Below are 15,876 nucleotides of genomic sequence, written 5' to 3' on the forward strand. Positions count from 1 at the left end.
CTATCCCACGCATGCTTAAACTCCTTTACAATACAACCCGTCTCTTGCTAGTTCAGGTTATAAATCCTTCCTTCATGAGATCTTTCTTATTATTATTGGTCCTCTCCAGCTCCAACTGGTTGCAAATCATCTTTCTTCTAGGTTCAGTAACCACATTACTGGCGTGATAATGAGTAGATGGAGCTTTGACTCCATGTGATCGGAGCTGGACATTGATGCTTTCCATTATGCATGCCCCCTGGAACATACATACATACATACATACATACATACATAAAAACTATCTTATAGGGAGACTGCAGAGCTAGATTTCAATAGAAATTGACACTTTTGTAAACAAACATTGTTACACCCCCTAGCTTTCAATCAGACAACATGTTCTGTTACTTCCTGGTTTTGTTAGCTCAGTGGAACTAAACTTAAGAGGTCGACAGTTGCCCACAGCACATGCCTTGCAAAGACTTTTCATTGAACTGCATAGGGAAGTCTGTGATTGGACAGCCAACAGAGTTAGAAGGGGAGGGCTTGCAAAGGCTACAGAAAAGAGAGTTGCAGTTTTTGCAATCTGTTTTTAGATATACCCAAAAATGCATAATTCAATGCATGCATGTTTCTTTTTAGGGTACATCTACTAAACAGTGATTTGTTTATTTTAAAAGGTTTTAGACAGTGTAGTGTCCTTTAAACTGGCTTATCTATATGCACACATCCAATGGCGACATCACACTATAATATAAATAGCACAAACTATATCTGAGAAGATCTGGGCATTAAATAACCTTTCTATAGATATACATGAAGCAATATAAGAAAAAAAATATATTAAAAAACTTTAACATAAAAAAGATAAATACTGATGTTAAATATGAAAAAGTGTACATAAAATACAGAAATCTCTAAACAGATAGTTAGGGACACACCTGACTCACATAGCTGTTTCTTTTCTTCTGTTACTAAAAAGAGTATTGCAACAAGAAATAATTAAGTTAAACAATTAAAGTGAATAGCTTCCACCAAAGAAAACTGCACAAAGTATTTGAAATATATGAATCATTCAACAAAACCTTCTATCTACCTCTATTTATGCCTCTACCATAACATTACAGTATCTCTGTGTTACTCTTAGGCATCCCCCTCAAAGAAGGATATACCCCAGCTTTTACCTCATCTGGATTTATTGTGCAATGTCACCAGTCCTAAAAACTTTGAATAATTTTTGTATCACATTCTGTAAAATAATGGTGACAGATATATATAATAATCTAGAAGGAGAGCTCTCACTGGACTTTTCAAACAAATTCAAATATTTATTGTGCATCAACGTTTCAGACTTTCATCAGAATAACTGTTACTAACTACAAACACCCTTAAATGCCCAAGATGTAAAAATCACATGTTACCAGTTCCAACCAATTTGGTCTAAAAGTCCAGTGAGAGCTCTCCTTCTTGATTATTGTTTACCCAAATTTGGAGATTACTCATTAGCAAGTACTTCTGACAGGCATGTACAGGACCTTGAATTGTGTATATATATAGTAGATAGATAGATAGATCATCAATTGAAGAGAACACACATTCACTGGACTTTTATCAAGATCCGGTGTAGGACTGAAACTTTGCTCTTGTATTATTTGTACTGAGTCTGCTTAACCCCTTAAGGACCAAACTTCTGGAATAAAAGGGAATCATGACATGTCACACATGTCATGTGTCCTTAAGGGGTTAAATACAGCAGCACAAATTTCATGACAAAGGCCTGTTTTGCACTGCTTGGCCAGGAGTTTAAGCTCTCAGGCAAGAAATATTCAGTGGAGATGTTGAGTGCCTGGCTCAAGTTTAGTTTATATATACATAATTTTTATTGTATATTTTTTGTATTTGTAGCATCCTCTTATCATGGTAAAAAAGCACAAGTTCAACTACTTAACCACTGTGATTAGTGTTTTTTGTGAAATATCTAAGAATGTATTTCTTTTAAAGGAATCGGCCCTGGATGGCACTTGGAGTTCATAGACGTGAAAGATGAGACCATGAATAAGTCATTTCGATTTCAGTGTGATCGCTGGCTTGCTAAGAATGCAGACGATAAACAGATCATCCGAGAACTTGCCTGTGCCAACAACGATATTCTGGATTTAAAAGAGCGGACCTGTAAGTACCTTACCGAACATGTCTCAAATCAAGACATAACAAATATTAATTATGACGGGCCGGGATCTTCTTTTAGATATGAATGTGACATGTGCATGCATTTTGCATTCATACCTTTTGACTCTCAACCCATGTCCAACATTTTATCTGGCACAGAGGATGTGGTTGATCCATCAATCAATCTGCTTGTATTACAGACTATGATTGTAGTTTGCTTGCCTACATTGATAGTTGGCCAAGGCACCAACATCCAACTGTCCCCTCACCCTGGGTGAAAGCATTGTTATCATTTCACCAAGGACATTTTTGTTGGCATTTATGACAAACAGACCTACTGCTGATGCTTATACACGTGTTTGTCTTCCATTATTTGTTGTGGCATGTGAATCGGAATTACTTTTTAAATTGGTATGAACTGGTCCAGCATCATAGCTCATTTATTATCACCATCATCAAAACGTTAAGGACAACTGTCATCACATTTTTAAAACATTTATTACATTCAACGATGCATATTTTTTTTTTATTGATGTATATTGAATTTTTTTATTTTTTTTTACTTATTTTATCTCGAATGAAAAAATAAAGAAAAAACACACAAAATGCGTGTCACAACGCCCAAAGACAGATGTGACTAGCTTTGCTAACTGCAAATATACAGTGGTCTAGCGAGCATATATTATATTCATTAAACTCAGGTGTAATTTAATAATTCAAAAAAATGTTCCATAATGCTTGGGTGGTATAAATATATTATCAGCACTCTAAGCATCACGATATCATAAAGCGCTACGGAATCTGTTGGCGCTATATAAATGGCAATAATAAATAAATAAAATAAATATCTGTGCATCCTACCTCTTAATCTATTTCCAACTATATGGTCTCCTATAATTTGTGTATATACCTTAAGATTTCTCTTAAAGAAAGCAATTAGTACATGGACTCTATCTATTTATTTATTATTTTTTGGAATCATTAGCACCTGCACTGTTATATTTACTATTATTACTTTCTTGAGGTGACACTAAGTTTATGAAATGAGGCTATGCAAATGATTGCCAATATGTACAACTGCAATAAAGGAGCATTTGGCTATTTTGTATAGCTTGGAGTAATTGATATTAAGTGCCTCTGTATTACTTGAGGCTATACTTGAGTGGCAGCTATATTTACTTTTAGCTCCTTTCTTTTTTTTCTTGGGTGGTATACTAGATTTATTAGGATAGCTCCACAGATATCCACTGAGCCAGACATAATAAAGCTCAGAGTGGATACCTGCCGCTAATAAATACGCTGATAATATATTTATACCACCCAAGCATTAAGGGAATTTATTTTTGAATGATTAACTTACAACTTATTGGGATATCTCAATCCCTGAATTTAATGAATATAATATATGCTCGCTAGACCACTGTATATTTCCAGGTAGCACAGCTAGTCACATCTGTCTTTGGACGTTGTGACAAGCATTTTGTGTGTTTTCTCTTTATTTTTTCATTAGTGTTCCTGGGGTTATGCTCCTTGAGACCCCTGGAGTCTCTCTTTGGTACCTGGTTGGCTTCTCACCGTTGGAGCACCAACACCTGTGGTTGTTTTCCAGTGGTGTCTAACATTTAAACACTTATTTTATCTCGCAAACAGTTATGTTGAGTCAGATTCTTCTGTACTCTGACCAACTAATGCCCATACTTGTCTTCTGCTGTAGTTTCACACAGAGTAATCACATCTGTAGGCAAGCTAGGTTGAGCAGCTGGTCAGATAATAGTAGAGTCTGATCCAACATTGCTGCTCAACAGAAAATAAAATCAATATACATCCCTTAAAAAAAAAATCATTGTTTCATTAAATGTAATGACCACAAGAAAATAGTATAAAAGCTGACACTGATATTAATCTAGTAGAAAACATATGTCTGAGAAGGTAGATAGTTATTAACATGTAAAGGTTAATAAACTTCCCATATAGTGTCTGTTAGATATTCTGACGTTTAAAGGTAAAACCCATATCTGTAGACCACTAAAACGTCAAAAAATGGAAAGCTTCCCTAGAAGGATGAATAGAGAGGACCTGTTCAAAAGTTTTCAGCGTCCTCAATGCAGAAAATTTTGTGCAAAAAACAATAATTTTGCACATTCAAAAGACATAAGTGTTAGTGTATGCTCAATTACATATAGGATTAATGACATTGCTTAGATATGAGGTCATAATCACAGTGGGGTGACTGTTATATATGCTTCTGGAGAATGGGTATTAAAACCCTTATTAGTCAATAAATGAAAGACATGTAGATATGTAACTCAACTGGAAATGGAAGACAATGATTTTGCCCTCTCAGATATTAATTTTGAAGTTAGATTTTTACATTCTATTCTTGGTGGTTGGACCTTGTCATCTATTGCTCCTTGTGATCCATTTCTCCCTGCATATAGAATTATTTGCATTCTGAGATTCGAGGTGCTATTTTATCAGTGTGAAATGCAAAACATGTAAGCTCTGAACTAGCTGAAGTCGCTTTGTCCAAGATGTTCTTCAAGTGCACGTCATGATCTGCATCTGAAAAAAATTATAATAATAAAAAAAATACATCTATATTTTAATTCAACTGTGGACTTGTTAGTAACGCCTGCCTACTTCCAAGAAGCTCCTAAGATTGGCACTTCCCTTTTTATCAATAAACACTCATAGACCAGTCAACTACATCTCCATTCAAGGGAAATTAAAGTCTGTTTGTTTTGATAAGGTGTATACATATATATATATATATATATATATATATATATATATATTTTTTTTTTATTTTTTTTTATTGATTATGAAATATTTCTTGTGTGGTTATTTTAGGTATTTTGATTAAAATCCATGTCTCTGGCATATAATTTTATAAGAATAGTTTTAGTTCCTCAAACCTTATTCCAGCCTCATGATCCATGCTTTCCAAAATATATGGAGACACTTCAGTGCATATCCAGAAAAAAAAAGAAAAGCAGTTTTATATTCAGTAAGACAAAGGTCTTAAGTTAATTGATAATATTCTGCTATATTTCATATCACAGCCTATGAGATTGTCACAGTGACAAGCGACCGAGAGGATGCAGAAACCAAGGACAATGTGTGGATTATTTTAGAAGGAAAGAAGGGAAGATCTAAAGAGTTTCTACTAGAAAACTCCTCTAAAAAAAGAAGATTTGCCCAGTAAGTAGATAAGCTCTATTAACTGTATCACATTTTAGCTTTGATACAGCTGTTTCTGGCCTTCTCCATTTTTTTTGCCCTGCGATGTCTACCATCTCTAGAACATGACTTTCATGTTTCATGTCCCTGCCTCTTGTCCTTTTTCTCTTCTCTACACATGTCTGTGCTCTGCTCTGTATGTATCTTTGGCTTTTCTGTTGCCTTCGTTATCTCCTCACCCTGTCCTCTCAATCCGTGTTCCATCTTCTAACCCATATTTTAAAGGCAATGAATATAACTTTGAATCCTTGGATATTTTCAGAAATGCAACAGATGTGTTTAAATTCTCCTCTAAGAATGTTGGCGATATTGCCGCTATTTGCCTGGGGCACTGTCCTAGAGATGGAAGGAAGTTCTCGCCCAAGCCAGATTTGTATTGGCACGTGAAGGAGATCACAATTACAGAGACAGAGCTTGGAAACCAGTAAGTGATAGTTTGCCATGTTATATAAAATGCATTATTAGTTACGGTATATTTATTTTGATGGAAAATAAGGATGAAGACAAGTTGATGTTTAACATACATTTTCTGAAGTATAACATTACCTGCACATAACCTCATAATGATACAGACTTATAGAGTTATAGCTCAGCTAGGTGTGGATCCAAGACTTTGTAATTTAGGAGTATGTACAGGATATTAGAAGGTGGGAAGGTGATAGACCTCTCTGCATATGAGAGTTTTTTCAGATAATGTTTTCAGCTGTTTTATGTGGGGTGGATTAGGGTCTGACAGAAAGAGGAAGGGGATTCTAAAAGATAGATACAGCCCAGGAGAAATCACACGAATGGGATTTGGAGAACGTAATGAGAGGATAAGAGATTCCTGCAATTTCCGGGAAGGTGGTCATGTGTTTGGGGAAAGTAGATATATATAAGGGGAGCTAGGTTAGCTTGAGTTTGGTAGACAAGGTCAAAACTTTACATTTTATTCTGGGACTGATAGGTAGCCATTGGAAGGCCACTTTATCAGAACAGAGTTTTAGTAATCCAGTTGGTGGTATATATGAAAGTGTATGTTAAATAGGACATTAGAGAGAGGAAGTGAGGGAATAGGGCCAAGTGGACACAATATGAACTGGTTGTGGGAGGTGAGTGAGGGCAGAATTAAATGAAATCATGGCATGTTGAGTTTGGCAATTAAGAGGAGGGGTGGGAGTGAGTTCCTGATTTGCTGTAGATCAATATCATCAGCTGTTTGAATGGAGAGTGCGTAAAAGGCACGATAAGATCAATATGTGAAATCAACAATTCCGCAGAGCTAATTGCTTATACCAGAAGAGACCTGACTTGACATGAGAAATCCTTGTTTTATGCCCATGGTGTTTGCTGCTTTTGAATTCCTGGTATTAGAACTCAGAACTGTGGAGACATTTGAGCAATCTTATGGTTTTAGAATACAAAAAGAAGATTTTGTTTATGTGTTCTATTTTTTGTTTATATGTTCTAATTTTCTATACATTCTACTTTGTGTAAAAGTTACTTTTTTTCCCTTTAAATAATAATAATTATTGTTATAATTATAATTATTTTCACTTTACAAAGCCCCAACCTAATTACCATCAGTCTAAACAAGCCAAACAAACACGTTAGACATACGGGAACAAGAGGTAATGAAGGCCGTGCTCTGCAAAATGAAAAGACAAAAAAAAACAAAAACGATATAGAAACAAATATATAGTATGTAAGAGTGTAAGGTATGCAGAATAGAAAATAGATTAACAGGTGTAAAATCTATACATATATGGATTGTTGTTCTACTGTTGTACGTTACATTTTACATTCGCACAAATATTTTGCCCTGCAGAGCTTATATTCTAATACTGTTTAAACCGTGGTTCTATATGTACTAAACATTGCTGAGCCTCTGGGCACCTAAAGGCCAATTCTACTGAATAGACCGTTGGGATTCTCAGGCACCTAGCTATTGTATAAATCTGGGTCAAGGTAATTTGCTTAAGGCCAGCTGGATTAAATCAATTTCACATTTGCTGCACCTTCAATGTCCAAGCATTGTGGAGTGCTGCATAAAAGTTCAGTTTTTCCAGTTATCCATTGTTATTATTATTAAAATGCACCACAAATACTGCAGAACTGATTAGACTTTTTATTTTCCAGGTATATTTTCAACTGCAATTCCAAGATCCCACTATGTAACAAGAGAGATGACTACAAAGTCTTTGAGTGTGCCAAGACCGTAGAGAGTTTTGCCAGTCGTGCCCGTAGCCTAGTTCCTGTAAAATATGAGGTCATCATTGTCACCGGTTTCGAAAAGGGATCAGGGACAGATGCTAATGTCTTCCTCACCATGTTCGGTTCTAACGGAGACTCAGGACGACATGCTCTGAAACAGAAAATGCGAAATTTGTTTGAGCGTAATAAAGCCAATAGGTTTTATATTGAAACCTTAGACTTGGGTGAAATGAAGAAGGTACTCGTGGAGCACGATAATAGTGGACTGAGTCCAGGATGGCTTCTTGAGCGGGTAGAGGTCACCAATTCTGCCACAGGTGTGACTACCATTTTCCCTTGTGGCAAGTGGCTGGACAAGAAGAAAGGAGATGGTCAGATCTGGAGAGAATTGTATCCAAGATATTAATGAAATGGTCACTATGATAAACTGCGACAATTCAAAGACCAACACTGTTCATGTGCATCAACTTGCCATGTGTTTGATAACTTATTATATTTTGTTTTATATATATTTATATATATTTACAATATACATTTTATACTCACTTTGTAATAAGATCAAGTGTATACAGCTTTTATTACTGTGTTTTAAGTAACGACATTTCTTGTGCTAAAATGGTTAACTCGGTCAGTATCAATCATTCTATATCGTCTATTTTACACGTGATTCTCTTTTTTTTTGTAATTTAGGGAACCAGGAAATACATTGCTTATCAATGGATAACTTTGGAAATAAAATTTAAAAAACAACTGTTGCAATATATTAATTGTATTGTGTATTTTCTCCCCTGTTGATATTTCTTGCTGTGAAGAGGATTCTCAATGCAGCGCTCTGATCGATTCATATTTTTGGGAATCTAACTTTTTTTTTTAAAACTATGGTGAATTAGTCTTAAACATGCAGTGCTGAATACAGTGTTATTCACAAAGGTGAGACTTATTGGACATTTGAAATATATTTAAAATTTAAAGGAACACTACAAGTACAATAACCACAACGGCGAACTGTAGTGGTTAAGATGCCAATAGTGCCATGGCACTTTCCCACGGTAAGTAATTAAACCATTTTAGTACCGTTTGACAAACTCTGTCCTGCTGTCCTGGCTTCCAGTTATCTCCTACAGAAGAAACTGATTAGCTCTGCAGCACTAAGCAGGGTCATACAGAACTGCACGCTTATTGGCTGAGAGCAATAGCTTAGTGCCCTCAGACAATGAGCGTGGTCTGGAAATGGCTGTGACAGCTTCTATAGAGACATCAAGATTCTCTCCCAATAGGGAAGACCAGATACTGCACAGGCACCTGGCTGGACTATTCTAAAATAGTTTGACTTTGGTGTTATTTGGTTTTAACATTAAAAAAATAAAGTGACTTCATTTTTTATATTTAGCGTGTTCCACGCACCCCCTAAATGAAAACAATTATAAAATTTAAAAATAAAGTAAATCTACCTTTTCATCCAGGGGTGAGTCAACTCTAGTTGCTACTCCATTCTGCCCTAACTGTCTTCCCTTCAGGAAGCTGAAGTGCTTTTGGGGTCTGATATGTCCCTTACACCCTTTTCAGAGCCAGGGGTCTTCTGACTTTCTGGTCTTTTAAAACGTAGTCAGATGACTTGGGACCATCTTGCTCATTTAGACATACAGTGACAGAGGACTTGGGACCCCTTGACCCTCATACAGAAAGCCCACTGAGTGAGGGAAGGGGTAGTGGTTGGGGTCACTCTTCTGGCCCCTACCTGGTTTTATTTGGGTCCAATTGACATCTTTTTGTTGTTTTTTTTTTATTTATTACTTACTTAGTTTGTATGCCAATTCCTCTCTAAGTTCATACTGAAGGCTCACAGATCCAAGCCTGTATTAACTTACACATTTTGCCTTCACTCAGAGGCCACTGTGGCACTGAAAGACGTCATTTTAAGCAGTGGCGGATCCAGGGGGGGGGGCAACGGGGCAATTGCCCCCCCCCGAGATTCTCCCCTGCCGGCTAATGCAGGGCTGACATTGCCCAAGTGCCAGCCCTGCATTGTGCCTGCAGACCGGGAGGGAGATCAGTGATCTCCCTCCCCGGTCTGCAGGCACATTACTGACAGCCGATCGGCAGGGGAGGGAGAGAGGACCCGGGAGCTGTTACCAGCAGCTCCTCCGGGTCCTCCTCTCGCGAGATTTGGAGCGTTGCCGCGGTTACCACGGCAACTCTCCAAATCTCGCGAGAGTGAACTCTAGCCCTGGAGCGCGGGCTAGAGTTCACTCCTACCACTGGGACCACCAGGGAATCCCCACTGGGACCACCAGGGAAAGAAAGATGTCCCCCCTCCTCCCAGTAAAGGTAAGAAAGGAGGGGGGACATAAATTATATATTAATTTTAATTAAATGTTAAAAAAAAAAACCACACACACACATTAAAAAAAAGCCCCCCCCCATCCTTCTTCTACACACACATTGCCCCTGCCCCCCATACACACACACACACATTGCCCCTGCCCCCCATACACAAACACACATTGCCCCTGCCCCCCATACACACACACACACACATTGCCCCTGCCCCCCATACACACACACACACATTGCCCCTGCCCCCCATACACACACACACATTGCCCCTGCCCCCATACACACACACATTGCCCCTGCCCCCCCCACACACACACATTACCCCTGCCCCCCATACACACACACACATTGCCCCTGCCCCCCATACACACACACATTGCCCCTGCCCCCATACACACACACATTGCCCCTGCCCCCCATACACACACACATTGCCCCTGCCCCCGATATACACACATTGCCCCTGCCCCCCATACACACATTGCCCCTGCCCCCATACACACACATTGCCCCTGCCCCCCATACACACACACACACACATTGCCCCTGCCCCCCATATACACACACATTGCCCCTGCCCCCCATGTACACACACATTGCCCCTGCCCCCATATACACTCACATTGCCCCTGCCCCCGATATACACACACATTGCCCCTGCCCCCCATACACACACATTGCCCCTGCCCCCATACACACACATTGCCCCTGCCCCCCATACACACACACACACACACATTGCCCCTGCCCCCCATATACACACACATTGCCCCTGCCCCCCATATACACACACATTGCCCCTGCCCCCATGTACACACACATTGCCCCTGCCCCCCATATACACTCACATTGCCCCTGCCCCCATACACACACACATTGCCCCTGCCCCCCATACACACACATACACACACATTGCCCCTGCCCCCCATACACACACACACACACATTGCCCCTGCCCCCATACACACACACACACACACACATTGCCTCTGCCCCCCATACACACACACACACACACACACACACACATTGCCCCTGCCCCCATACACACACACACATTGCCCCTACCCCCATATACACACACATTGCCCCTGCCCCCCATACACACACACACACACACATTGCCCCTGCCCCCATACACACACACACACACACATTGCCTCTGCCCCCCATACACACACACACACACACACACATTGCCCCTGCCCCCATACACACACACACCTTGCCCCTGCCCCCATACACACACACACACATTGCCCCTGCCCCCCATATACACACACATTGCCCCTGCCCCCCATATACACACACATTGCCCCTGCCCCCATATACACACACATTGCCCCTGCCCCCATATACACTCACATTGCCCCTGCCCCCCATACACACACACATTGCCCCTGCCCCCCATATACACACACATTGCCCCTGCCCCCCATATACACACACATTGCCCCTGCCCCCCATATACACACACATTGCCCCTGCCCCCCATATACACACACATTGCCCCTGCCCCCCATATACACACACATTGCCCCTGCCCCCCATATACACTCACATTGCCCCTGCCCCCCATACACACACACATTGCCCCTGCCCCCCATACACACACATACACACACATTGCCCCTGCCCCCCATACACACACACACATTGCCCCTGCCCCCACACACACACACACATTGCCTCTGCCCCCCATACACACACACACACACACACATTGCCCCTGCCCCCATACACACACACACATTGCCCCTGCCCCCATACACACACACACATTGCCTCTGCCCCCCATATACACACACATTGCCCCTGCCCCCCATATACACACACATTGCCCCTGCCCCCCATATACACACATTGCCCCTGCCCCCCATACACACACATTGCCCCTGCCCCCCATAAACACATTGCCCCCACATACACACACTGCCCCCATAAACACACTGCCCCCACACACATACATTGCCCCACACACACACTGTAACTGTCACACACACATACTGACCCACACACACACTGCACCCCTGACATATACTGCCGCCCTCACGTACACACTGCAACCTTCACACACACACACTGCTAATACACTGTCCCCCTCACACACACACACACACACACTGCACCCCTCACACATTGCACCACTCACACATACCACTGCTCCTCTGCCCTACTACAGCCCCATTCCCCAGAGGACCTCAGGTAAGTTGTCAAACAGTTCTTAAACAGTTTGACTACTTACTCTGGGAGGGGGTCTTGGCATTATTGGCACTATAACCACTAAACTGAGCTGTAGTGGTTATTGTGTCTGGATTATTTATTTAAATAATCTACAAGTGCCCCTCCCGAGATCAGGCTCTGGATCCGCCACTGATTTTAAGGTGAGCGTGTGTATAAATGCTGGAGTCTGTTTTACTGTTTTCACTATTTATAGCTGCAAACAGAGATGAAAAGTCAATCTTTGCAGCTATAAATAAGGAGGTACGCCAGTGATTTCCCAATGTTGTGCAAAGACTACACTAACACTGGAAAAATATACACACTCAGAAGCCAGATAATAGAACCATAAGAGTATATATCGACATTTAAAATGACTCTTGAGCATAATACTTTTTAGCATCAGAGCAGAGCTTCAAGGCTTCTCACACGGCTGTACTGGACCCTTTATCTTGGAATCTTTAAGGTTCTGAAATATAAGATGTAACAGAAAAGATTACATAAAATCCAGTACCGTGATCATATAATGTGTTTGGAACCTTCTGGAATCTGGAAATGTACATTCTCACAAATGTCGCCACAAAGTAAAAATAATGCCTGTATGTGGGCATAACGGTCACATATGGTAAACATTGTTGCTTGAGAAAAGAAGAGAAAGATTGATACGGCTATTGCAAGCAGCAAGTACACACTGCGGTGTACTCTTACATCTTGTGGATCTATTAGGCTCATGTATAAAGCAGAGAAGAAGCATTATTTCCAGTCCTTCTGCACATTGTAGAGGTAATGACAACAGATATACCCATGCAATGAAATATCAAGATAATTTTATCCTCAGTGTATTCTTTAAAATTGCCCAGTTTGGAGAAATATTTCAGTAACGACTTTTTTTAACGTTCCTTGAGTTGAGTTTCAGAATGGACACTAAACTGAAGATGGTGGATTACTTTTTCAGGAAAACTTTCTGAATTTGCAGAGTGTTCCCACTCTAATACAATAAAAATGGTATTTTGAATATTTGTGAATTTAAAATTTTAGATCAAAAAGCAATTTTTTTCTGTGTTTGCTACTTCAACCTAATTTTTTTTTACAATTTAAGGTTTTGAGAGAATCCCAATGTGAGTCTTTTGGAGTGATGAATCTGACCTACACAAGACGTCTCAATCATTAACAACTGCCTTTTGGATCTCATGAGTCTGCACAAACTATAGACGTCAACCCGAGTCTTCCAAGATCGTACAGATATCACGTAGAAAGAGAAATCACCAGTTTTCTATAAGTTGTGCGAATGAATGTTATCATGGACTTTCTCTTCTGCTTGGTCACATCTGGATCAGTCAATATTTCCACTTGGTGTGAACATTAAGATCTCCAGTCTGGCCCTCCATTGACATTAATAATTGGTCCTGTGTGTCTAAATGCTACATTTTACAGTTAGCAGCATTAATAATAAAACAAATGTTTTTTTAATTAGTATTCATAACCCTTCTTCATTCCACTCTGTTGAAGATTTAAATGGATAAACACAGAGAACGCATCTGAAACAATGTATAGTCAGCTCACGTTTGCGTTACTGCTGCAGTAGCATAGTATTTGGGGTCATGGTCTACTGGTCCATTATCATTATATGGATCAATTCTGTCTGAAGCTGTTTTATTCTTGTTGCGCAGTGCATTTAAACCAGAGGAAAGGATATTTAACTATTGGTGGTTAAGCACCAAGTATGTAATTTACTTACAGGCTCATAAGTATATGTTTTAAACAATTCCCTTTAAATTCCTTATTTTTTCTTTTTTTCTTTTTACGTGAAGACCCATTGCAGGTCAGCTTGTATTATTTCTTTAGAGTTTATTCACTAGACATTGAAACATAGTTGATTAAAAACCAAAACATTCTGAAAAAACAGCTTATCTGATATGTAAAAATCCTCAGGTGTGTAGGAAGAATGTGTGAGTCACATGCAGGGAGGTATGAGCAGGCCGTCTTTAAGGAGGGGCAAAAGGGGCAGCTGCCCCGGGCCCAGTTACTCCTAGGGGCCCGAAGGGCAGCTGCCACATGGGCCCCCTGCAGCACCTGAGGTAATCAGGGGCCACAGCCCTTTAATCAGGGCCGGCGCTACCTGTGAGCAGGCATTTGCCTTGGGCGGCATTTTCCAGGGGACGGCAAAAAAAGCCGCCCCCAAATGCCCAAGGCAAATGTCTTGTTAGCCTCGCGGCTAACAGACATGCCGGTCAGGCGGGCGGCGCTGGCGGGCGGCTGGCGAGGGAGCACTTCCTCTGAGCTGTCAGATGACGTCATATTCCGGCTCCCAGCCTCACTCTTCAGCGCGCGAGGGAGCTGAGCTCCCTTGTCAGCTGCCCGCCAGCAATCAGCCCAGCAGCCAGTGCCGCCCGCCCAGCAGCCACTGGACCACCAGGGAGAAAGAGACCCCCCCCCCCCAGCATTCCCAAAGGTAAGGAGGCTGGGGAGAGGTTAAATTTAAAAAAAATTTGTTAGTGTGTGTGTGTGTCTGACTGTGTGTTCCTCTGACTGTGTGTGTGTGTGTCTGTTAGTGAGTGTGTGTGTGTCTCTGACTGTGTGAGTGTGTGTGTCTGTTAGTGACTGTGTGTGTGTCTCTGACTGTGTGAGTGTGTGTGTCTGTTAGTGACTGTGTGTGTCTCTGACTGTGTGAGTGTGTGTGTCTGTTAGTGACTGTGTGTGTGTCTCTGACTGTGTGAGTGTGTGTGTCTGTTAGTGACTGTGTGTGTGTCTCTGACTGTGTGAGTGTGTGTGTCTGTTAGTGACTGTGTGTGTGTCTCTGACTGTGTGAGTGTGTGTGTCTGTTAGTGACTGTGTGTGTGTCTCTGACCGTGTGAGTGTGTGTGTCTGTTAGTGACTGTGTGTGTGTCTCTGACTGTGTGAGTGTGTGTGTCTGTTAGTGACTGTGTGTGTCTCTGACTGTGTGTGTGTCTGTTAGTGACTGTGTGTGTGTCTCTGACTGTGTGAGTGTGTGTGTCTGTTAGTGACTGTGTGTGTGTCTCTGACTGTGTGAGTGTGTGTGTCTGTTAGTGACTGTGTGTGTGTCTCTGACTGTGTGAGTGTGTGTGTCTGTTAGTGAGTGTGTGTGTGTCTGACTGTGTGAGTGTGTATGTCTGTTAGTGAGTGTGTGTGTCTCTGACTGTGTGAGTGTGTGTGTCTGTTAGTGAGTGTGTGTGTCTCTGACTGTGTGAGTGTGTATGTCTGTTAGTGAGTGTGTGTGTCTCTGACTGTGTGAGTGTGTGTGTCTGTTAGTGAGTGTGTGTGTCTCTGACTGTGTGAGTGTGTGTGTCTGTTAGTGACTGTGTGTGTGTCTCTGACTGTGTGAGTGTGTGTGTCTGTTAGTTAGTGTGTGTGTGTGTCTGCTAGTGAGTGAGTGTGTCTGTTAGTGTGTGTGTGTCTGTTAGTGTGTGTCCGTGTGTGTCTCTGACTGTGTGTGTTTGCCTGTTAGTGTGAGTGTGTGTGTCTGTTAGTGAGTGTGTGTGTCTGCTAGTGAGTGAGTGTGTATGTTAGTGTGTGTGTGTGTGTTTGCCTGTTAGTGTGAGTGTGTGTGTCTGTTAGTGAGTGTGTGTGTCTGTAAGTGTGAGTGTGTTTGCCTGTGAGTGGGTTGTGTGTCTGTTAGTGAGTGTGTGTTTTTGTTAGCTAGTGTATGCGTATCTGTGTGTATCTGTGTGTGTGTGCCTAGGGCAGCACAAAACCAGGATACACCACTGCCTGTGAGGT

At 41.2% G+C, this 15,876-nt stretch overlaps 1 protein-coding gene across 1 annotated transcript in view; it reads left to right on the forward strand.

Moving 5' to 3' along the window:
* Positions 1-8,096, forward strand: part of LOXHD1 (lipoxygenase homology PLAT domains 1) — a 177,407-nt gene extending 169,311 nt beyond the window's left edge. Inside the window, exons 43-46 of the mRNA XM_063453877.1 lie at positions 1,981-2,151; positions 5,211-5,349; positions 5,651-5,812; positions 7,507-8,096. Of these exons, the coding sequence (XP_063309947.1) occupies positions 1,981-2,151; positions 5,211-5,349; positions 5,651-5,812; positions 7,507-7,987 (953 nt within the window). The 3' untranslated portion in view covers positions 7,988-8,096. The remainder of the gene's footprint in view (positions 1-1,980; positions 2,152-5,210; positions 5,350-5,650; positions 5,813-7,506) is intronic.
* Positions 8,097-15,876: the final 7,780 nt, after the last annotated feature.

Source organism: Pelobates fuscus, chromosome 5 (assembly GCF_036172605.1).
Source record: "Pelobates fuscus isolate aPelFus1 chromosome 5, aPelFus1.pri, whole genome shotgun sequence".
Classification (NCBI taxonomy): Eukaryota; Metazoa; Chordata; class Amphibia; order Anura; family Pelobatidae; genus Pelobates; species Pelobates fuscus.